General features: G+C 42.3%; 1 protein-coding gene across 1 annotated transcript in view; it reads right to left on the bottom strand.

The window, feature by feature from the left end:
- The window catches only part of kcnh3 (potassium voltage-gated channel, subfamily H (eag-related), member 3), a 58,648-nt gene that overhangs the window by 16,112 nt on the left and 16,937 nt on the right, over positions 1 to 25,599 (bottom strand). The window contains 3 exon segments of the mRNA XM_081367521.1: positions 6,532 to 6,781; positions 7,989 to 8,188; positions 21,210 to 21,587. Of these exon segments, the coding sequence (XP_081223647.1) occupies positions 6,532 to 6,781; positions 7,989 to 8,188; positions 21,210 to 21,587 (828 nt within the window).

Below are 25,599 nucleotides of genomic sequence, written 5' to 3'. Positions count from 1 at the left end.
TAGGAGCTTATTATGAAGATTCCTACTGCTATTGGCCGAAGGCAGTTTCGCCTGCTGTTATCATACTTCTAAAAGCTTCTGATCAGGATTTTTGAAGGGCCTTTAAGCTATGTACAATTCCCATGAATACTTCCAGATGAAGCAGAAAGGTAAGCACCGTTTTATTAAATTACCCATAAACAAAATCTATTTGACAATGATTGCTATTTAAAATAAAACCACAAGCTTTTCTTTTCTTTTAGTTTTTTTTTTTTTTCAATTTACATCTGTTTACATGCTTTTCTTTCCTATCATTCCTATTACGTATGTGTTTTTATTATTATGTTTTTATCTATGGGATTGAAGCGAATTGATTAGCGCTGCATGACATTGAAAGGTCCTATGTAAATTCAGCTCATAATTACAAGCCATTAAGGATATCAGCAAAGGCATTTGATCACTGATGTATGTATCTGTTGTGACCATTTTCAGAGCCATATTTTTTTTATCTGTTTTCAATTCAGATGTTATTTCACAATTTTAGCAATGTGTTACATTTATAAAACATGAGGCACAGATTTTTTTTTGTTAATGAAATCATACAATTTTAATATAGACCGGGGCTAGTTGTCACAAGAATATCACTGCATAAAGAACAGTCTTCCTAACATTGCCCGGGAAGCAGACACACTCTGTCAGTTCAAATCTAGACTAAAAACACATCTCTTTGACCTAGCGTACACATAACACATAAACTTCTGTAATTCAATGTTAAGCTGCATTGATTAGGTCAGCCGGAACCGGGAACACTCCCCATAAATCCTGATGTACTCATTACATTATAAGAAGAATGGCGTCTACGCTAATATTAGTCTCTCTGTTTATCCCGAGGTTTACCGCAGTCTGCCTGATCCAGGCCGTATCCAGATCTGATGAAGGACCTGCGCCTGGATACGACGACAACGCAGTCCTGAAGTTTCAACTAGTCTTTCCTTTGTGAAGGCCCCTTTCTCCTTCCCTTTACCTCTGTACAGATAAAACGTTGTCAAAATAGTTCCGGTTCACATGGCTACTCGGAAGCGATAAATAATTATGCGAATGAGTGGGCCGGAGCGCGTTAAGGGTTTTCTGTTAGAACGGTGTTGTGTAAGTGGCCCCTAAGTTAATAATTAATGATATTTGCAACGGAAGTGAATCGATCAAAACTAACTTTTGCTGGACAACAACTTTAAAAGCGTTAAAAGCGCTATATAAATGAAAGTGACTTAACCTGACTTGACTTTTCTCCAGCAGGTATTATCTATTGCCGCTTTTCCATTACCAGTAGCAGCTCGACTCGACTCGCCATTGCAGATAGTACCTCCACAATAGTACCTGGTCATCATAGCGACGCCGCAGGAAACTGCCGTGACGTAATCTTCTACGCGACACACACCCGCTACCCACACACACAGGACAATGGAGGAAATCGCGTCTGGCGCATGCAATGATGACGCAGTGAATAGTGACGATTCTCTCTGACCAATCAGCAGTCTGCCATGTTTTCACGTCACATTTTAGTATCGCCTCAGCTTGCCTCGGCTCGCTCAGAACCTCGCCGGAGGTGAAACAAAAAAAAGTACCAGGAAGCAGGTACAGGTTCAACTTTTACACAGTGGAAAACCAAACAAAGGCGAGGCGAGTCGAGGCGAGCTGGTACTGTGTAATGGAAAAGCGCCAAAAGTTGGCTTCAAATCTAATCTAAACTAATCTAATCTAGTTAAAAATCGATAGTTATAATAATCATATCTAATTAATAATAATAATAATAATAATATCTAAAACTATTTATTCTCAAATCCCTGCCAATACATTACTGGTTTTATAGGGCTCATCATGTGTTAAATGAACTGTATATTTTTGCATTTCAGCCTAATTTAAAGTTTTAATGTTTAGCTAGTAGACGTCATCAGGGTGCATTGTGTAATATCACTAGATTTGCAGAAGAAAGAAGACATTTATGCTGACGTTATTTCTGATTCTATTGTTATTTGTTATAAAAAGGTAACTTACAGGGTGGTTATTGCAGCAACCAGTAGGCTAAGTGACACATAGGTCACAAAATCATGCATCTGCATGGTTTCACATCTGGGCTGCCTGCCCAGCTCATTAAGCACTACAATACCATAAAAAGCACTGACCTTTTCTAGTGCAGTGCACTCTGCAGTGCAGTGATATTCACACATTTCCAAAATTTAAACAGAAAATATCTCTGTTAATTCACCCTATCAATTGACTCAAATTCGATTGGCTATACTAGATCTGCCTGCAGATATGCACGTTATGCTGTAGTGTTATGTTTGTGTGCCAACATTTTCCTTCACATAAACTTTAAAATACAGGACTGGAGAGAATGTTAGTAATGCGAATGTAAGTGTGGGAACTACAGACACTGTGCATGGAATAGCAATCGCAGACTCAAGTACTGAGCTGGATTCCTAATGTCTCTTATGGCATGAAACCACAAGGTAACATTAGGATGCAGGCTTCATATTTCAACCAGCTATGGGCTCGTCAGTCAATTGCTCAAAAGCAACATATAGCTCATGGGGAAAAAGAGGAATTTGTATGTATCAGATGCTGTTATGAAAGCTGCCAACAGAGAAATCATTTTTAAGGGATCATAGTAATCCAAAAGGTGGACAAAATTATTCTGCCTTCTAAGATATCTTGTTTTGGCTAAGAAGGCAATCTCAGAATGCATTACCATGAGCTCAGTGAAAAAATCCTTTCAAGGTGCCGGACCAGTGGAGAAACACAGATTATAAATGTTTCATTTAATACCTAAATCATAGATACAAAATTTGTGTTGTTTATGCTCTATAGAGTACTGTGTTGTTAGCTTGTTAACCAGTTAACGTTTTGAACTAAGTGTGAGTCGAAACTTTGTGTGATGAACATGTTAATAATTTAGCATATTGCTGGGCATGTGCAGTTCATTTTAATATTATGTTAATTACATGTTTGATTTTAATGCTATTTGGATGATAAAAAAAAAATGTGTTGTAAAATTTACATCCTAAAATAAAATCTTTGATAATTTAGATCCATATCTTATGACATTTCATTTCAGTTAGAATGTTGCCTTTAGATGAGGTCACATTAGAGGTCTGCTACCCGACCCGAGCCCGACGGGTCCCGAAAAATGTGCGGGTTTCGGGTCGGGTTCGGGTTAATGTTTATTGAACAGCCTCGGGTTCGGGTCGGGCTCGGGTTTTTTAACTAAGAAAAACTATATAAGCTATATATAGTTTGCGTGCCGTGTGCTTTGCCTGCTTGCTGTGTTGTGGTGACCAGCACGCGAGAGAGAGATCCGGCGACTCAAAACTGAGGTTGGAGGTAACGGAACAAAAAATAAATAAATAAATAATTACACTGCCTACGTAGCTTCTCTGCAGGGACAGCGCCAGATAATTTTTAACGCATGTGCTGAGTGGGTGGGTGCAAGATCATTGACGGGGAGCAGCGCAAAACTTGGCCACAAAATATTTAATATTCAGTTAAGTTATGTTAATGATCAGAATTAAAGCTTTAATTTTATTAAATTGAACAAGCGCAACATTCAGCATTCAATCAAATATTCTAAAATATATAGGCTATTATTAATAATGTTATTTCAACACAATATCTCGTTATTTCGAAATAATATGTGTGTGTGCATCTGTAAATCCGGTGACGCGTGTATTGATTTTTATTAATAAACAAGTGTTTTCTCTAAAAGTGTCGACTCGGCTGCAAAGATGAAGTTGACGATCGCCATCTCCGTGTGAACGCGCTTATAGAGAGAAATGCACATAAATAAGCCTAATGGACTACATAATCAGAGAGTAGCCTTTTTCTTTTTTCGTTTTGAATGATTTCGTTTAAAGACATTTCAAGCTTTGTGCATTTGATGTATTTGTCATGTCTGTGTGAGGCATACACTGAGTTTAGTTAAGTTAGGATGTGCTCTAATTCCATGCAATGCAAGTGAGCTCGCGGGCGCCTCCGTTATATTTGTTTCGTAGCCTATTCATTAAATACAGGCAATTGGTTGAAAAATTGATTAAAATTAAGATACAATTTATACAAAACGAAATTCACTTTAAAGAAAGGCTTTCTACAAAACAACTTCAACTTCAACGGTCAAAATCATGTCTGACCCGCTCCATGTCTCATATTGCGCATCCTATCTTACTCGGTCGTGCTGTTCACTTTTCATAAATCAACATAAATGGAAAAAAAATAACATTATAATATTTTAACAAATATGAAACTAAATGCGCTTTACAACAGTAGGCCTACATACTCTCTATTTGTACAAATTTCTGCGCATTAATTTAATTCTGAATTTTGCACACACAAGTTGAAAGGCATTTGTTCAAATCAAGTTCACGGAAAATTGTGCGTGCATTTATTAATCATTATGATACTAAAATCCTAACAAATAGGCTATGCTATGTACAAAAAAATCAGATGAGCCAATAATATGAACGCATTTACACGTTAAGCATTTTCCTCCCATAGAAAACCATTATAAGAAAGCTTAATGTGGCTTAATGCAGATTAGAATGTCCCCTTATTTTGTTGAAATAACGAGATATTATGTCAATACTAGGCTACTGTGTCCACCGTGGTCTCCTTTTTGATCAGCGGAAACGATTTTTGCTTGTTTGGGATCTGACTGTCCAGCGTATTTTAAAAAGTTAAGCAAACTTTCCTGTCTTTTTGACATTTTTCCCCTGAGTGAAACGATCGAGGCTAACAGCAATCTCAACTCGTACAAGCGCGCAAGTCATGAGTCACAAACATTGAACACTACACAAACAGTAATTTTATTTTATTTTATTTCATTTAGGTAATTCATTTTAGTGACACAGGAGGTGCCGGATCCAATAAAAAAGGTTCCGGATCTAATGTCGGAGGTGGGGCTCAAATTAAGCCATGGCTGTTGTTCATTTAATTTGTTTTAAAATTCACATTTCATCCAGAGCGGTTTCTTCTCGCTTTGCAATGTTTTCGCTTTCTTCTCGATGTGCAATGTATGCATAGGCTACACAGACCACAGACACACAGGCTCTCTCTCTCAAAAATGGTATTTATTTGCTGTGAGAAATAGAGTGGACCTCGGGTTCGGGCTTAACATGTAAATTAAATTGTCGGGTCGGGTCGGGTCGGGTCGGGTTAAATGATCGCGGGTACGGGCCGGGTTCGGGCTTCAGTTTAAAGCCCGTGCAGACCTCTAGGTCACATTAGCGATATATCGGCATAATTTCACGGCAAAAGGGTCCATTGTCAATAGTGTAGCAATGAACACAGAATGTCATTTCAAACCAAGCATCTTTCTGTTGGTCAACATGACAAATTCGCTTGACCAACTTGCATACAAAATCTGCATGTGGAACTTTTTCACCCTTGCTTGAAACAGATTCCTATTTAAATTACTTTATTCCAACTGAATACAGAATGCATTTGCAAAAACAGTAAATGTGACCTTTAGAAGGTAGTTGCCTAAGCAGGCACCTCTCTAGATTTTGGAACTGAACTTGTATGTTTTGGCATGTCATGTAAGAAACCGTAGATATCCACATCATCAACAGTAGCTAAATCTCATAGATAATTTATGCATTAATATGCATAACAAAGGAAGACAATTAATGAGAAAATGAAGCCAATGCGCCGATTGTAAAGGGGGGAGGGGATAGTTACTGTTCAATAGACTTGAAAATTATATGGGAATCCTCCCTCGAAACAATGAGAACTACAGATAGTGGGAGGATGAGATCCACTGAGCAAGTGAGTGTGTGTTTGTTTGATGAGGTGCTTTAAAAGAGTCATTATTTAGCTCATTTGTAATGTCTGAGTTGTGTCATAAATAATACTATGATATTAATGGACGGTATGTGTGCGTGTGTGGGCAGTTTTTATTGTATTGGCCTGTCTCAATCTCACAGAGGAAGCACAATTAATAGTGACAGGTAGGAGAAATTTAAATGAGTTTTGAAATTGCTGTGAAATTATAATATAAAAGCCAGCTTGCCTGACACCCAGAAATGTCTTAGCACTATAGATGTAGTGTTACAAATGACATTTGAGTCTGAATGTAATTGTTTTGTTTTAATTTCAAAGGTTTTACCTGGTTACCACTTTTATTAAATAAGTACTTATAAAATGTGTGTATTTTTAGCGCCACTAGTGGCACCAAATGGAATTGCAATCTGTTTATTTGAGCAGGCTGACTTGTTTTAAACTTGTTTTAAATGCAATATACAATTCTTGTTAAACAGTTCAAAAGAACATTTGGGCGTCATCTATTAAAAACAAGCATTTCTTAAACACAACCAGAGCACATTTCTGTGCAAATCTTTCATTACATCATTATGTAAATGGTCACAGTGGTCACAATGTTTTTTTGTTTTTTTTTTGTAAAATTTACACAAATTTTTTTTGCTCTTGTTTCCTCATTGAGGCCGATTGTGTGTGCGTATATAATATAATGTATATAATATATATAATGTTTGTGTGTAATCTCACCCAATATAGCCAGCACAGTGTTGTCCTTAAGCACTTCCATGGAGCCCGAGCAGACAAAGTATATAGCTTGCAGAGCGTCACCTTGGCGAATAAGGAACTCCCCAGGAGCACAGAAAGAGGTTTTGATGATGAGCGACAGAGAGCGCAGACACCCTCGACTGGCCGATTCAAACAGAGGCAGCTGAAGCAGCTCTTTATTCAGGTGCATGGCAATGTCAGCCCGCAGTTCATCTGGGAAGTCCTTCAGAAGCTGGGAAATGACAAAGATATTTTAAGAGTACACTTTTTTCGTTTGATTATCAAAAAAACAACTGCAGCAAAGAAACTGTAGATCAGTCTTCTTCTTGGACTTTAATGGGATATTACATTGGATATCAAAGCAGAGAGAGTGGGTTATGAGTTATGTAACAAGTGTTTTTAATTGGACTCATTAAATACATTGTGAAAGTAAGATGGAATCTCTTGTTAATGAGCACAACAGATATGGATGAGAAAGTGAACGATAGGCGGTTGGAAAGAGAAAATAAAACAAATGATAAAAGAGATGAGAGATTGTGAAACAGAATGTGAGATAGTAAGAGAGCATGGTGAAGTGAAAAAGGAATAGAAAAGGATAATACGCTCTAATCTTAGACAGATGCATCAAATCACATTAATATCAAGAAGCCCAATAATATGCAATGCGGATTGGAACCAACTGTTGCATAGAGAAGCTAGAAATTGCATAAAATATAATACTATGAGCATGATATTTAATTCCAAGTGTTAATTAGTTTTCCTATATTTTTAAATGCTACAGGTCAATGGGAGATCCAGCATTTCCTACTAAGAAGCATAACTGATGAATGCAAAATGCATTCTCTGTAAATGTTAACATTTTCTGCTGGAAGTCATAGAATAATGAATTAATTGAGTTTATTGCCTTGAAATAAGTGCACTTCAGAAGAGGCACCTTCCACAAATATAGTATATATCAAGGTCATCATTCCTTACAAATCCAATTTAATATTTATTCATTTTATATACATTTAATTTTGATGTTTATCTAATGTTTATTGCTAGACAATTGCACACAAAATTTTTAAATAAAAACTGTCAAAACTTTGGCAACAGAACAACGGCAAACCCACAACTTGTATAAAAGTTTGTCTTTCTGAGGTTGAAGATCAAACACTTCTAAATGTTAAATGACTCTCTCACTAACTGTTATCTGAAAAAACAAAAAAGATATTTGTACTCTTGGCAACCAGAAACCAAGAAAACCCAAGTGTTCAATGAGTAGATAAGATCAGCAGCTTTCATACAGCTAGGCTACATCTTCAAAAAAGACTTCCTTCAAATATAACACCCACATGACTGCACACACTCATAGTAAAATTATTTATAAATTCTGAACTTGTTTTGACAATGTATTCATGTGCACGCACAGATTATTGAGAGTTCTTTTAAAGTCCTACCTCGCTGACATCGATGCCGTTGTTGACAGACCACGTCGTCTGAAAGCACTCCAGCATGCGCTGCGCGAGAGCCTTGGGCAACCGATGCACGCGGATGAAGTCTTTGAGGTCTTTGGTTCGAGTGTGATAGAGCGAGCGCCGTGAGTACATCCGCTGGATAATGGCCGTCACGTTACCAAAGACCGCGGCATGCATGAGTGCTGGTGGGAGACACACAACAAACAAACATTTCAGGAGATTATTTAATGAATTTTAACCATGACATTCGGTGTGTCCAAAATTGTGTACTGTCTGAGTAGGTACTACATTTGAATTTGAACTTACTTTGAGACCGTTAAAAAAGTATGTTCTATATAGAATGAATGTGTGTAGTATGAATGTAATCCGGATGTACTACATCCGCCATGTTGTCACTTTGTAAAAAAACGCTATGCGCCTATATACTAAACACATAATAAGCATGCACATGACGTCACCATTTTCACAAATTAGCATTTTTGTAATTTACACAGAGATGATATCGTTATCGTTTTCAAATGTTTGTGTTTTCAGGTCTCCAAATCAGCATTGCCATGTAAATTAATGGCCAAAATGCAGAAAAAGTTTTCCGTTTATAGTTGAAAACGTACTCGGTTACTAACGTAACCTCGGTTCTCTCTAGAAGAGGGAACGAGTACTGCGTTCGTAGAACGCTGCGGGAAAAGTCTCTTTTCACGAAATACTGAAGCAAAATTATCCTTAATTTTCATATTTGTAAAACGCATTGCAGCAGTGCACAGCCATGGCGAGACGGCTCGCTCACTCATTGGCTGTTCTGCGGCAACTGCATGAGCCTATCGAGCGAGGGCTGATGCAATATCAGACCAATGAGAGCGCTTCGCGCGCTCCTCGTCACATCCCGCCGAAACGGGTGTGGCCATCCCCTATAAAAGGAGCTCGAGTAGGCTGATTCAACTGGTTTTCATCGCCGAAGCGAACCAGAGCGAACCGCGCGCACGGCAGGGAACGCAGTACTCGTTCCCTCTTCTAGAGAGAACCGAGGTTACGTTAGTAACCGAGTACGTTCTCTTACGAGAGTTCTCTCGTACTGCGTTCGTAGAACGCTGCGGGAACCACTTGTAAGACGCCGTGCGTGCTGGGATGAGAAAACACCGACCACTGGAAGCTAGTCCAGGTATACAGTGCATAATCACCCGGTAGACTTCGGAGAGTCTGGAGGGGGGGGGGGACAACCACCCTCAGATAGCTGCGTCCTAAGACGCGATATAACATCACATAGGCAGGGGGAGGCCTGGCTAATGTGGGAAATGTGGGTCTTACGCAAATTTTTGCCCAGATATATGCGCCCTTAGGCGCGAAACAGCGCCACATAGGCAGGGGAAAAACCTGGCTGATGTGGGAGATGTGGGTCTTACGTAATTTCGCCCAATGGATGCGCCCTTAAGCGCGATACAACGTCACATAGGCAGGGAGAGCCTGGCTAATGTGGGAAATGTGGGACTTACACACTTTCGCCCAAATAGGTGCGTTCTAGACGCGATATAACATCACATAGGCAGGAGGGAGCCTGGCTAATGTGGGAAAACATGGGTCTTACACAATTCTGCCCAGAGAACTTCGGCGGCGCTGTGCGTCTGCGATATCAGTGCCGTGTTAGACAGCTGACTCGAATACGCCGAAAACACTTGGCTTGCAAGTGCGGTGAAGTATTCGGTGGCGTTGTGCGCCTGCGAAATCAGTGTCGTGGTAGACAGCTGATACGGCTAAACCGAAAACAACCTGGCCTGCAAGGCGGGAACTTCTAGGTTGTAGAACCTTATGAATGTAGACGGCGAGGCCCAGCCCGCCGCCGTACATATTTCCTGTAAGGAAATCCCGCTAGACCAGGCCCACGATGAGGCAACGCCTCTCGTGGAATGCGCTCTAATGCCCAACGGGCACTGAAGGCCCTTGGTAGTATAAGCCATTGTTATGGCGTCAACCACCCATCTGGACAGGCTCTGTTTCGAAATAGCCGTTCCCTTGGAACGTCCACTGAACGAGACAAAGAGCTGCTCCGTCTGTCTGAAGGCAGCGGAGCGGGACACATAAGCTCTTAACGCCCTAACGGGGCAAAGACAGCTCGAGTCCCCTTCCTCGTTTGACCCCGGCAGGGCAGACAGGGAAATAACCTGAGCCCTAAACGGAGTGTTGAGGGATTTCGGCACGTAGCCGTGCTTAGGTTTGAGTATGACTTTGGAGTCATTGGGCCCAAACTCCAAGCACGTTGGACTCACAGAGAGCGCGTGCAGATCGCCTATGCGCTTCACCGAAGCGAGGGCCATCAAAAACACCGTTTTGAAAGACAGATGTTTGAGGCTAACAGATTGGATAGGCTCAAAGGGGGGGGCCTTTCATGGCTGCCAAGACCGTAGAAAGGTCCCACACCGGGACTGAGGGAGGTCTGGGGGGATTCAGCCTCCTAGCTCCCCTGAGGAAGCGGATGACTAAATCATTCCTACCCAGTGACTGGCCTGGCGTTGCTGTCGAGCACGCTGCGATAGCCGCCACATAGACTTTGAGCGTGGAAGGGGATCTGCCCTTATCCAACAGCTCTTGTAGGAAGGAGAGAACCTCCGTCACCTCACAATCGAGGGGTGACAGGCCCCGAGCTGTACACCAGCTGGAGAAAACCGACCACTTCGAGGCATAAAGCCGCCTGGTGGAAGGCGCTCTAGCCTGAGTGATGGTGTTCAGCACTCCATCCGTGAGGCTAACGGGTAACCGTTGAACGTCCACGCATGAAGGGACCACAGCTCTGGGTGTGGGTGCCAAATCGAGCCCCTGGCCTGCGAGAGGAGATCTCTCCTCAATGGCACTGGCCATGGAGCGGAGTCTGCTAACTGCATCAGGACTGGAAACCAGGCTTGGTTGTCCCAGAACGGTGCTATAAGCAGTACCGGGCATTTCACTTCCCTGACTCGCTCCAGCACCTGAGGTAGGAGGGAGACTGGGGGAAACGCGTATAGCGGGCAGTGCGGCCACTTGTGGGACAGCGCGCTGTTGTTCTTTGAAAAGAACACGGGGCAATGAGCGTTTTCTGGGGACGCGAAAAGGTCCACCTCCGCTCTGCCGAATCTCCGCCACAACAGCCGGACTGTTTGTGGGTGTAGAGACCATTCGCCCGTGGGAACATTGTTCCTGGACAGCCTGTCTGGACCCAGGTTGAGTGTCCCGGGCACATGCACCGCTCTCAGCGAGCTCAGGTTGCGCTGAGCCCATATTAGGAGGCGCTCGGCCAGCCTGTAAAGGGAACTGGAACCGAGGCCGCCTTGGCGATTTATGTAGGACACCACGGCCGTGTTGTCCGAGCGGACTACGACGTGTTGGTCCTTGATGTGGGGACAAAAGCGCGTCAGCGCGTTGTGAACTGCTAGCATTTCCAGGCAGTTGATATGATGGAGCTTTTCTCGTTCTGACCAGAGGCCAAAGAACGGCCTGCCCTCGAGCAGCGCTCCCCATCCCGAGGTGGATGCGTCCGTAGACACCACTTTCACTCTCGAGGAAGTCCCCAGGCTTACACCTGAACGGTACCAATCGCCCGCCGCCCATGGTCTCAGGGCTGCTGCGCAGTCTTGATCGACTTTGAGGCGCAATCGGCTGAGTGCCCACGCTCCGCGTGGCACTCGCGCTTTCAACCAGAACTGCAGAGGGCGCATGCGAAGCAGGTCCAGCTGGAGAACTGATGATGCTGAGGCCATGAGGCCCAGCATCCTCTGAAAACGTTTGAGCGGGATAATCGCACCGCAGCGGAAGGACCTCGCTGCGTGCTGTATGCGCAGCGCGCGCTGTTGCGACAGCCGCGCCGTCATAGAACGAGAGTCCAGAACGATGCCCAGAAACGAAATAGTTTGGCTGGGGTTCAAGGAGCTCTTCGTCCAATTGATCGTGATACCAAGATTCTCGAGGTGATCGAGTAACATGGTTCTGTGCTCCACGAGCTGAGATCGTGATTGAGCTATGATCAGCCAGTCGTCCAAATAGTTCAGCACTCGCATGCCCCTGAGTCTGAGGGGGGCGAGCGCTGCGTCCATGCACTTCGTAAATGTACGGGGTGCCAGGGACAAGCCGAATGGCAGGACTGTATACTGGTATGCCCGACCCTCGAAGGCGAATCTCAAGAATCGCCTGTGGCGTGACGCTATCTGTATTTGGAAATACGCGTCCTTTAGATCTATCGACATAAACCAGTCTTCTCGGCGAATGTGCGCGAGGATTTTGCTGGTTGTGAGCATTTTGAAACTGCGTTTCACTAAAGCTCTGTTTAGTCGTCTTAGATCTAGTATGGGTCTGATACCACCGTCCTTTTTGGGGACTAGGAAGTATCTGCTGTATAGCCCCCCTTCGCTTTGAGCTTGGGATACATGTTGTATCGCCCCTTTGCTCAACAGTTTTGATATTTCGGCGCGAAGCAGGTGTGCTACTTCTGAATTCACCGTAGTTTCGACGCGCGCTGTGAAGCGTGGAGGGCGCCGACAAAACTGTAGCGAGAAGCCTCTCTTTATAATGTCTAGCACCCAGTCCGAAACCCCTGGAAGCGCGGCCCATGCGTCTGCATGGCCGGCTAGGGGTTGGATGCGAAGCGCGCTCTGTTCGCTGTGCGACGGCGGCGCTTCGGGGCGCGCTAGCATAGGCGTTACGCCTGTGACATTTGAGGCGGGGAGCGCGCATAATACAGCGGGCAACACGCTCATCCTCGACCCCGCTACAGTGTTTATCTGAACGAGGGAGGTCTGAGAAGGTCTCATGGGACTCATGCAGCCTACAAGTGAACGTGGGCGGGGACCGGGCACGTTTACTGCTTTGGCCGCGCTGTCTGCTTGAACAGAGCGGGTGCTCACAGGTCCCGTTTTTACAGGGAGCCTGTGGCTTGCCAGACATAGCGTTTGTGGGCACTGGGAAGTGGGCACTTTGACTATGTTTGTGGCGCGATCGAACTGTGTCGATCTTATGAGTACAGGCCCTGTGTGCAGGGCTGTGCTTGTGTGTAGGGATGGGCACAGGGAAGTGGGCATCAACACCACATTTATAGCACCATCGGCCTTGGCCGGGACACCAGAAAATACACTCTTTTCGGGATTTATCTGGGTAGCCGAAAAAAAGCTTTTGTGTGCAGGCAAGCGGGCAGCTGTGCGGGCTTGTGCTCTGCTGAGAACGCTGAAGCAGTCGCAATTCCTGGGACTGAGACAGCGGTGCGCTTTGGTGAGGGCCCGGTCGCAACGGGGCTTACACACCTGCGCTTTCCTAGGCGTGCTAGGACTTCTTTGGGGCTTCCGGCTTCAACACAACCCTTGGTCGCGGCCCGCGGTGAGTGGGGCGGCGGCTGGTAGAGCGAGAGCGAGGGCGTGAGCTGCGCTGCTGTCGCTGAGAGGGGGCGGCCGGAGGCTGAGGCTGTGAGCTCCGAGGGGCCTGTTTCTCACGGCCCGCTGCGGAACTGGAGCGCTTCGGTAGGAAGTGCTTGAATGCCTGTGACGCTTTCTGGGCTTCGGAAAATCTCTCCACGAACTCGGAGAGAGAAGATCCAAAGAGGCCAGCGGAGGATAGCGGGGCGTCGAGGAACGCGTTGCGCTCTGCATCAGCCATCTCCGTGAGCGTCAGCCACAAATGCCTCTCGGCTACGGTAGCGGAAGCCATACAGCGTCCCATGGCTTGTGCTGCAGCCTTGGTAGCGCGGAGGGAAAGATCCGACGCGCTTCTCAGGTCCGTGATGCAGATAGCTTCAGGTCCTATCTCGTCCAGTTTGCGGAGGAGATCGCCTTGGAACACCTGAAGCGTGGCCATGGTGTGCAGGGCCGATGCCGCCTGCCCAGCGGCGGAGAAGATCCGCGCGAGCAGCGACGACGTCATGCGGCAGGCTTTCGACGGCAGCACTGGCTTAGTCCGCCGTCCAGCAGAGGGCGGGCAAAGGTGGGCTGCTATCGCCTGTTCCACCGGCGGCAGAGTGAGGTAGCCTCGATCCTGAGCATTATCCAGGGAGGAAAATGCTGGGGATACAGACGAACGTGTTCGTGCAGAAAAGGGAGCGTTCCAGGCCTTCGCCACTTCTTCATGAAGCTCAGGAAGAAACGGAGCGGGCTTAGACACAGGAGAAGAACGCTCACCAGGGAGGAAGCTACCATCAAGCCGGGTGCGCGAGGGGAGTTCCGGTGCAGACCACTCGAGGCCGAGGCTCGCCGCGGCCAACGCGAGTACTCGCATGAGCTCCCTCTCGATGCTAGCTCTAGCCGACGGCTTTCGGGCAGGAGGCGTGAGATCCGCAGAGCTCGCCCAGTCTTCACTGCCTGAAGCTAGCAGAGAGCAGGAATCCTTTTCGACCGACTCGACTTCAGAAACAACTTCCTCAGATGAAGCGGCGGCAGACTGCGGGCGCTGAGCATCAGGAAGTGCTTCGGGGGAAGCCGGTGAAGCTGGCGGGCGAGCCGGCGAGCTTTGTCGGGAAGAGGTGGGTTCCGGGGCCCGCTGCGAGCGGCGCTTCTTACGGCGCGGCAACGCGGCGGGGGGCGCAGGCTCGGAGAACTGTGCCAGGCGAGTCCGCAGAGTCGCCATCGGCAAAAGCTCGCAGTGAGGGCAGCCGCCGTCAGCGAGCGCGAGCGCTGCGTGTTCTTCGCCCAGACAGAAGACGCAAATAACATGGCGGTCTCCATCGATGAGCGGGGCTCGGCACGAGCCACAGGATGGCATCTTGAAAAAGACGCGGCTCTTTTAGGGGTGAGTGTTCGGGAACACTGCACACACACATACACAAAACAGAGCAGATAAAGGATATGAAGCGCCGGAAAGCGCAGCAGGTACGGCAGTAGAAGGCGGCGAGGCCAGCGGCTTCGAGGGCTCGTCCCGCTGAAAAGCTTGCCTCGACGACGCTTGCTTCTCCGTGATCCAGCGATGCGTGAGCTTCGCTGAAGAGATGAAAATCAGTTGAATCAGCCTACTCGAGCTCCTTTTATAGGGGATGGCCACACCCGTTTCGGCGGGATGTGACGAGGAGCGCGCGAAGCGCTCTCATTGGTCTGATATTGCATCAGCCCTCGCTCGATAGGCTCATGCAGTTGCCGCAGAACAGCCAATGAGTGAGCGAGCCGTCTCGCCATGGCTGTGCACTGCTGCAATGCGTTTTACAAATATGAAAATTAAGGATAATTTTGCTTCAGTATTTCGTGAAAAGAGACTTTTCCCGCAGCGTTCTACGAACGCAGTACGAGAGAACTCTCGTAAGAGAACACTGTCATATAAATTGCCCCAGAGGCAGATTGCCATTTACACATGGTGTTTATTACACCTAGCTAACAAAATTGCAAACCATTATTCCATTGCAATGGACAGTCATTCACCTGTTGTGCATCAGAATGCATTCATGTTTATGCCACAAATGCAATCTCCAATCTTTGTGATCTCCACATGTGACTAGATTCACCCGATCTAACCAGAGATGGCCTTTTGTATGAAGCTAGTTAAACAAACTCTGGTCATGTCCACACTAATATGTTTTTGTTTGAAAATGTATATTTTTCTCTCCGTTTTTGACTTCCATCCACACTGAGAAGGCATTTTTATTAATGAAAACGAAGCCTTTTTGAAAACGCACTCCAAAGTGGATACATTTGAAAACGGCATTTTTGTGTTGTAGTGTGGACTGTGAAACCGGTGGTATTTAAAAACGATGACGTAAATTTAGTCATGTGACGCATATTGTACCAATAGATATTCATGTTTATACCAGTATTGTGCCTGTTATGTGCAATTCACTTTCACTCTGCTGCTAAAAATATTATACATTGCACACTCTTCATATCACAGTCCTGCAAAGATGACAGAATTTACTCACATTTGCTGTCCTGTGGCAATACATGAGAGCAGTTTCGTTTTAGACCAAACATATGGTGACTGCATGCGACCTGGACCTTTTACATCAGTGAATTGTGAGATATTTTACTAAATAAAATTATCCTGTCAGAAGACTTGCGCGATAACGTCAGTATTTATTTTTCCCTCTGAATCATATCAGTGATCTTTTGTGGGGTTTTACGCATGCGCAGTAAGGTTAATTTAGCGGTTTCAGGCATTTTTCAAAAGTTTCTCATCCTCACTGAAACGTCTGAAAACGGCTAAAAAAAACTGGTGTGGACGGACAGCGTTCATAAACGAAAACGCCGTTTTCAAATGTATCTGGATTAATGTAGACATAGCCTCTGTGTTTCAGTGTAGGTTTAGAGTTGACAAAACCCTGCAAATCCATCCTGATTTAGCTCAGGTTCAGCAGGCTCACAACGCTCAATATAAACGTTGTGTTCTGGATTTGATCCAGAGTTTGCGATTAACTCGGAAGCACCTGCACTCTGCCCAACTTGTTGGCAGAGGCTATTTACACTAACTCCACCCACTGACGTCTGGTTGGGCCAGACAAAGTTACGGAAGATGCTGGCTCATCAACAGTACCAAAAAGGCACGTGGTAGTAAGTTTTGACGCAAATCGACCCAAGGTTTGAATCCGCCTTTTGCAGAACTTGCTCTACTCCCTTTTCCCATCACATATCGGAAAGGCATTTATTTTCATTTAGTCATATAGTGAGAAAGTTTTAGCATCTTGCTCCAGCCTGTTTTCTCCTCTATTGTTTATCTCATTGTCAGTGGACAGCATGCTGGTCTGCAGCTCAATCCGTTTTGTTAATCTTTTCAGTGTTTACTTTTTCCTCTGCATATATTCTGTTCAGCGTAACTACTTTCACTCCACCACCAAGCTCTGTATCATCTATTTATTTAACATCGTGAACTTTGCCAACATGAGTGTAAACAATCAAGAAGGACTGGAGAGTACTCATGGAGCGCAAATTGAAGTCTACATAAATTGTTGCGGAAATTGCACGCTGCTCTTCTGTTTGAGAACTGTGCTCAGAGTAAGTGGCTGCACCTGGGTTATGTGCCTTTTGAGTGCTTAGATGAGGTTTGTGCTGAAATCTATGAAAATCTTCAAATAGAGGCAAATAGAGCTACAAAATTAATATGAGCTATTAAATACTGGTTTAATAACCTGATTCCTGTAGCAAGGACAAATGAGTTCTCTTGCTGTATTGTTCTTCCAATACAGCAGTGAGATTATATGAAGATTTTTTCTTTGTTGTTTTACATGACAGAAAATAACATCATATGATGCAATCGAATCGTCTTGAGCCAAGGAATCAGTGGGAAATTTAATTTTGTTTCTAGCCTTTATGGTTCAACAGTTATTAGCATAAACATGAGTGAAACTTGACAGTTGGTGGCGCTAGAGTGATTGAGTTAGAGATTCCAAATTTGCTATGGTGACTGTCAGACTGTCCTCTATCAGTGTGCCAAATTTCATAACTTTCCTGCAGGCGGTTTTATGGGCTGCCATAGACTTCCATACGGAAGAAGATGATTTAAGATGATTTTAGTCAAAATGGATGAAAAAAATCATATATACAGTCCCTAATAATATGATTGAATGGTTTGTCCCTTTTGACCAATAGGTGGCATAGTTACAAAACTGATGTGGTCCGGTCAGAGTGAGGTGACAATAGGCGTGTTTCCATTAAAGATTTGCGCAAAACATTTGCGTTTTTTTTCTAAATATCGATAAAAAACTATTGTGAAATGACGGCGTTTCCATTAACCGATGTTATGCAACTAAAACGTCATTTTTTTTCCTCTCGTGATAAATCATTCCAAAAATCATGGCAACGGACGTAAGTTTATATAAATATATCACAGCCACGTACCGCACTAGACATTATTATTATTTATGGGAGGAAACGTAGGCGTGTTATCCAAGCATTAATGGTAAGGAAAGACCCTTATATTGTGGTGTTTCTGGGTTTTTCTCACTCATTTCTGCTCCGAGCTCTTGATTGTGGCATTTCTTTGAGGTTTAGAATCCAGTATTCCTGTAATTCTTTTGTCTTTTATGAATTTAATGAAGAACTCTGTCTCGTATTCTGTCCAAACACACCGCACCTTCTAAGTCAGGTGACCTGTAAATGCGCAAAAACTGTTTCCATTGCATTTCAATTCGCAATTTCAATTTGCGCAATTTGAAGGGTAATGGAAACGCGGCTAATGACACATACAAAGTTTGGTGTCAATATGTCAAGACATTGCAGAGATAAAACTCTGAATAGTCATTTTGGCATCATACTTCAACTTTGCTGCTGCGGTATATGAAAACGCTTTTGTGTATCAATACAAAATCCATAACTTTTAGTCGGCATGGTCAGGAGATGATATGATTCGATTTTGGTGAAAATCAGACAAACGGTCTAGGAGGAGTTTGAATAAGAAGGTTTTGAATGAAAATCAAGATGGTGGACAGGAAGTTCGGCCAAATACGTTAAACTTGGTATCTATGTTCTCAGCCTGACCCAAGAGATCTATTGAGACCAGTTTTATTGCAATAGGCTAATTTATTTAAAATTTATTAGCATTTTTGAAAATTTCATTAAAACTTTGGACCAAAAGGTGGTGCTGTCTCAAAATCTTTTGAGTACCTTAAAGGAATGGTGCCGATGGCACATACAGAGTTTCTTAATGTTACACCAATGCATTCGTTAAGTATAGCATTTTATATCACAATACTGTATTGAAGTCAATGACAATTTCATGTTTTGTTCTATTATAGTGCCAACAAGAGGCACAATCCCAACATTTTTTATGTGTCCTCATAGTGAGCCCATACGTGTGTGTGTGTGTGTCAAATTTGGTGATAATATCTCATTTAATTTTGGAGTTACAGACATGTTTAAACCCATAAAAAATTACACACGCCTGACTTTGTTTGCATTTTCTTGCCACTTACTATTAATATTTTGTCATTTGGGCATTAGTATTTAGCCAACGACCTATGCTTCCAAACTTCCTACGGTGGTTTCGTCTCGATTGGTCAAACAGTTTCGAAGATATTGGCAAATGTTTTTTAAGCGCTAAATCACAACGCTACACAAACAGTAAGGCGAAACCTAGCATGTTTGATATCGCTGGACTCGGCAAGGATTCAGGAACCTAAGGAGATGAGCCCCGTGAAAATAAGTCAACCACACCCAGAGTTATAAGCATTTGAAAATTAATTTTACCACTAGGTGGCACTGGTTTGAAACTTCACAGGCTCCTTCAGGGCATCGCACTGATGACCCATACCGAGTTTCATAACGATACAATCATGCGTTCATAAAATCCAGCATTTTGGTACAAAATTCAAAATGGCCAACACCTAAAATGGTCGATATGGTCAGTCAACTCGGCATGACGCCCTAAATCTAACGAGACCACTTTTATGATTCTTGGACAAACCGTTCAGATGTTATAAGCCAAAATAGCCATCTTTGTATCTCCAGCAAGTAGCCTCAATTCATGCTTGTGATGACATGTACCAAGTTTGGTCTAAATACGATAAAGCGTTGCAGAGATACAGCCTTAAGTCTGTTTTTGCAAGCACTACGTAAAATTAGTTTGCATAGTATTCAAGATCAGACTGTCCTCTATCAGGACATTTCATAACTTTCATAAATTTCATAACTTTCCCGCAAGCGTTTCTATGGGCTGCCATAGACTTCCGAAGCGGAAGGATAATAATAAGAACGCCAACGATTTCAATAGGTGCCTCCGCACCTTCGGTGCTTGGCCCCTAAAAACAAGAATTGTCTTTTGATTTCATGTTGATTTTAAGTCTAAGGTAAGAAAGCTAAACCAAGCTAATCTTAGCAATCTTAAGCTATGAAAATGCATACTCTGAGAAATATTTCCTCTGGGTTGAGTGGTGGACATCATATTGTTGTCTGGTTAATATAATGCTCAGTCGTTTGACATAATTATGGTAATTTTTAGTCTAAGGCATATCAGTGTTCCCCAAATACCCTCTGTGTGTATGCCCAGCTGTCAGCTGGCTGTGACAGTAATGGCCCTTAGTGTAAGGATTTGGTGACAGATTGATTCAGTGTGCATGTATGTGAGTGTGCATGGATTCAACCAGCCTTTTTCATCCAACCATTTGCCCCTCTTAAGTGCAATGAAGCCTGTGTCTCTCTCTTCATGGCCCAGGGGACATGCCTTAAAATTCAGTCCTCTGTCACAATCTCCCTCGAATCCACATGGGGCACATGCAGCCACAAAAATCATTACAGCTGTCCCAGCAGATAACAAGTAGCTCCATGGCTCTGTGGCATTCAAATTCTAGCGGTCAAGTTAGCATAAAACAGCTAAGAGTAGCCAATGTAAGCTGCCTTTTACTAAGAGTCCACACAAATATGCCAACATTAAGTTTTGAACCATACAAACAAATACAGATTGAATCAAATCCCTTGTTTTACAATGAAACAATCAATCCAACATGCCGTGAGACATCCTGAATGTTGGCCATAGGCATAAATAGGTAATTGCAGGACTATTACACAAATATGCACTTAACAGTCATGTTTCTAGAAATATGTTTAAAGTTTCTGTAGTAGTTAAACGATGGTCAGTGCTGGATAGTAACTGATTATATGTAATCTGGATTACATAATCAGATTACAAAAATTAAATACTTGTAATTAGATTACATTACATTTTAAAGTACTCATAATCAGAATATTCACTTTTTTATTGATCACATAATTACTTAATATTCACAAAATACCAGTAAATTCATCAGAATTCATTGATTATCCCTAATTCTTCTTTTTTTATTTTTGCACACACAAAATAAAAGTAGATTTACCTCCGGTAGATTTTTTTTTATTTTTTGAAAAAGTCATAATAATAAAAAAATATTACTTTTTAATAAAAATATAATATTATAATAAAAATATTAAGCAGCAAGAATTTTTTAAATGAGCACCAAATCACTATATTACAATGATTTCTGAAAGATAAGGTGACACTGAAAAATGGAGCAATGACTGCTGAAAATTAGTTTCAGAATTTTGCATCACAGGAATAAATAACATTTTAAATTTTTTATAATATTGAAATTCATTTAAAAAATATCTTACCAACCCAAACTTTTAAACAGTAGAGCACAGTATATACTGTATATATTTTAAGCGGATCAAGAAAAAAGAACACTTAATTTCAGGTATCAAAAGATTCAATTATCAACATTTGGAAAGGTTTATTGGCACATCTCTGTAGTGAAACATTATAAATCCAAACCTCACAATCATTTAAGAACATGTATCTGTGTTCTCTTGCAATTACCTCCAATCAGCATGGTGCAGATAGAGAAGATCTTCTCTGAGTCAGTATTGGCTGAGACATTGCCAAAACCCACGCTGGTCAGACTGCTTAAAGCGAAGTACAGGGACGTCACATATGAACTCCGAATCGAGGGCCCACCTCCCAATACAGCTGCAGTCTGTCCGGCATTTGAAGTGCCCACCGGCCCCGCTCCTGTTGTGTTCCATTGGCTCGAGTTCCACACAGACTCATGTCCCACTAAATCAGTGCCGCTTCCCCGGCTTGAATTGACCACCAATCCATCCAAGATGGTGGGGCGCAGTGAATCAGGAATGAGGGATGCAAGAGGGGACAGGAAGTAGGGGGTGCCCAGACGTTTACCCAGCTCATGCAACCAGCCTAGAAAGAGGAAGAGAAAATGTAAGACAAGACACTTTTACATTTACTATTTTGCAGACTCAATTGTTTTGGCCAGTGAAATTATCTATAATCCTCATAATATTGTAGTTTTGGTGACGTTTTTTTTTTTTTTTTTCCATTTGTGTTTGGCACTAACTACCCAAAATGCAACTGGTTTGGCACTCCTATAAGTTTTACAGTAGGTACATGGCCACTCTCAGAACTGAGCACATATAGAGCAGTTGTCCCTGTCCATGGTGCTGAACCCGAAGCATTTTGAACATCAGTTAGTTAGCAGTAGGCTGAGACTCTACGTTTGTTTCTCTCTCTCTTTCTCTCTCTGTTTGTCTGTAAGCTTCTAGTTTGGAGGTAGTATGTGGCATTAGAAGTGATATTTTGGAAAGAACCATAAAAACTCCCAAGGGAGATGGAGAGAAGTGTGAAAGGTAAGAAAGGGAATGAAGGTTGAGAGGAAAAAAAGTGCCAGAGAACCTCTAGCTAGCAGTTGTCAATCACACAAAACCTTCACAAATACACAAACACTCACACTTTTTTCTCATTTACACAGCGACCAGCTCCAGTTTACAAGACCTTTCTCATGTACACATACACCAGAAACCTTTCCTAAGCTTTCCTGTAGCTCAAACAGTAGAGCGCTGGCGCTTGCAACGCCAAGTTCATGGGTTCAATTCCCAGGGAAATCAAGAACTGATAAGAATATAAAATGTGTACCCTGCAATGTAAGTCGCTTTGGATAAAAGCGTCTGCCAAATGCATAAATGTAAATGTAAAAGTAAACCTTGGTCATGCCTTTCCTGACATATACCATCCAAAGTCTTCCCTTTGTTGTCTGTAATACATTTTCATATGCTAATAGGCAGAATTGTCTTTCATGATGTCCATGGCCAAGATATCTGCTTTCTAATTTTCCCCATTTCTCTCACTTTCACTTATGCTTTCAGAACCAATATCACTTATTGACCAGATTAAGAAAAGAAAAAAAAGTATTTAAAGTGTTTAAAACCTCGACTACTACTAATAGTATGTAATAGTACCATTAAATATTTACATTGAGAAAGATTTGGTAAGTGTTATAATTGCACCAAAGTGTTATAATTGCACCATTACACTAATTGTATTCCCAGCAGTATCCCACTGTATCTCAAATGAGAGCTCACCTCAAAGTAAAATAATTGCTTTAATACTTAATAATATTACATATAATAGCTTTCATCTTTATATGGTACTAATGTTTTTAGCTGGCAGGAATACTGTGCATTTAAAGAAGGACCTACATCTGACAATCTTCAGCTATTTCATTTTAGTTAAATAATGTTCCTCACACATTTTCAAGATTACATTTTTCATTTTTTATTTCATAAGTAATGTTAAAATTTGCCCAGACTCACAACCATGATTAAATCATGGATATTTTAAGTAGCTGCATTCATATTAACTTACCAATCAACAATGTAGAGGTAAAAAAGATATTATTTTATATTTAAAGGCATCAAAACTTAAAATTTGCATGTGTGTGTGGTCCTGGTAATGGGGAAAAAAATTCACCAGAAAGATGGCAATATCCAAAATCGTTGTTGGGACATTTTTGGTCCCCGTGAAGAAAACAGCTTACAAATAATACAGAATGATGTTTTTTGAAAATGTACAATTGTGATTGTAGGGTTAATGGATAGAATATACAGTTTGTACAGTATAAAAAATAATTATGTCTATTGAAAGTCCCCAGAAAACATGAAAGCACAACAAGCGTGTGTGTGTGTCTGGGTTGACTGGGTGAAGCTGGTGTGTAAGTGAGAGGTTCCTCCAGATACCACAGAGATTTATGCCTGCTTTCCAGTCACGTTATTTGGATTATTTGAGATTTTGAAAATTCAAATTGCAGTTGATGACAGAGTGCATATTTTTTTGTGAAAAACAGCCATCAACCCGTGCACTTACAGCCTTTAGAAAGAATAGTGCAAATGTATACATGCAAACAGCATCGCAGAAGATTAATTTATACCATTAATGCCTCTGATGGAACAGCCTGCAAAGATATATACTCTACATATCCTGCTGTTTATTTAGGATGAAACTATGATTAGAAAATCGTTAATGTATGTAAAAATGGTGTCTCAGACCACAAAGCTTACATTGGGTTGTAAATCAATGCAGGAGGAAAAAAAAGGACAAGTACACATGAAAGCTAAATTTCAAGCTTACAGGATCCTCAAGCAGAAATAGAGGGCTACCGAATCAATGTTGGTTGAGGAAGATGAGGGAGATTGATGGGCAAGAAGAGGATATTAAAATTCCTGTAATAACAAGACTAAAAAGGATATTTATTTCTAATAGTTGGGCAATCTATGTTCTCCTCCAAACCACTTAAGAAAGAATCAAGTAGTTTGCTGATTTGACACTGGGATTTTTGGAGCCAACTTGAAAATCCTCTCTGGTCTCTCAAGGTCTGCCGGGCTGCTAGCCTTTAAAAAAAGACAGAGACAGAGGCGCAAAGCAACCAGAGTTCAATCAGTTCCTGGAGGAACCCTCAGAGAAACCTTTCATCATACAGCAGAACTCCAATCCATTTACATTCTTTCATTTCCCCATTTCCAGCAAAGATAGACAGCACTACTCAAAACTACTTCAATATTTCATTACTATCAATAACACTATCTCAAGTTTCCACAAAAATTAATAGATGTAAAGAGCCAATCTGAATCTGGTACTCACCAGATATAAAACAGCTTTTTGTAAATCTAGAAAATGTACAATATTCTACATTCACCATTTGAAAGCCGAACTGTAAAACATTTCAGTCTCATTACACATTGGATGTGTCATGTGTTTCAGTGTTAAATATTCCATCTGATGTGCAGAATGCTAAAAAGTTCCATTTCCACTAGCAAAACTAAATGTGTCAAGACAGCCTCAAGTGCTTAATATTTAATGGCTGGCCAATGTAAAACTGGGCAAAAGGGAATGGTGTGTGATATTGTTGGCAACAGCAGCAGAGACTGGATACTGAAGTAGAATCCTTGCTTTTCGGGAGAACATGTGCATGAAATTTAAACTGCTGGCCAGTAGCCAGTGTGGTATAGTGGTCAGTTAGGGCTCAGATGTGCCTGAGGTTACTACTGATGCTGAGGCTAATCAGAATTGCTTTCATTAGACATGACAGATGGTATTAGACTGTGGGCATATTGTAAGGGATTTTCTACGAATATATTCTCAAATAATATGTGCAAATATGTTGGACACACCCATATTTTAAGTAGGCTTTTGTGCATGACAACAACAACAAATGGTAGCCAAAGCCACTTATGGATCTCACCAAGTATCAGGAATTTAATTAATTAATTTAAATTAATTTATATATTATATCAATTTATATTTATATATGGTTGTGAATCTTTTAATCAATTCACAAATCATTGGTTTCTGTCAAATCTGTCAGTTCAATACACTGAACATGATTCGAGTGCTGTGTAAGTAACTGGATCAACAGCATGATTATGATATCGTGAGTGTTATATTGTTTATTAAACGAGTGAGTAAAGAGTAACTTACATTTTAAACATTTTAGATTTACTTTTTTTTATTTTTGTTGAGGTCAAAGCAGTCTCACTGCAGTGACGTTCCTAAATGTATTAATGTTTTTGACCGTATCAGTTGAATGATTGATTCGATGACTCAGTGATACTGTAACTATGTAACCTGCAGAAACGGTCAGTAAAAGGCTAATCAAAATAGAGGACCATAACTAAATGCGGTCCAGATCATATCAATTTCATCATACACTCTTCTGTGCACTACAGTAATTTATTTTACCCTTGGTCTTTTTTTCTCTTTCATGTGGAGAGCAGCACATGGGAGACTGAGAGAGAGGTTCATTTCCAGTCAAACTGATACAGTAATTCACTTGTTCATGAACAAATGTGAAAAAGGTAAGTTTGTTCAGAGTTAGACTTGAAATGACGTGAAGATAATGTCTTATATCGGAGACTGTCTC

Source organism: Scardinius erythrophthalmus (assembly GCF_964197995.2).
Source record: "Scardinius erythrophthalmus genome assembly, chromosome: 6".
Taxonomy (NCBI): Eukaryota; Metazoa; Chordata; class Actinopteri; order Cypriniformes; family Leuciscidae; genus Scardinius; species Scardinius erythrophthalmus.
The sequence above is the reverse complement of the archived record's forward strand: the minus strand, read 5'-3'. Positions and strand labels throughout refer to the sequence as shown.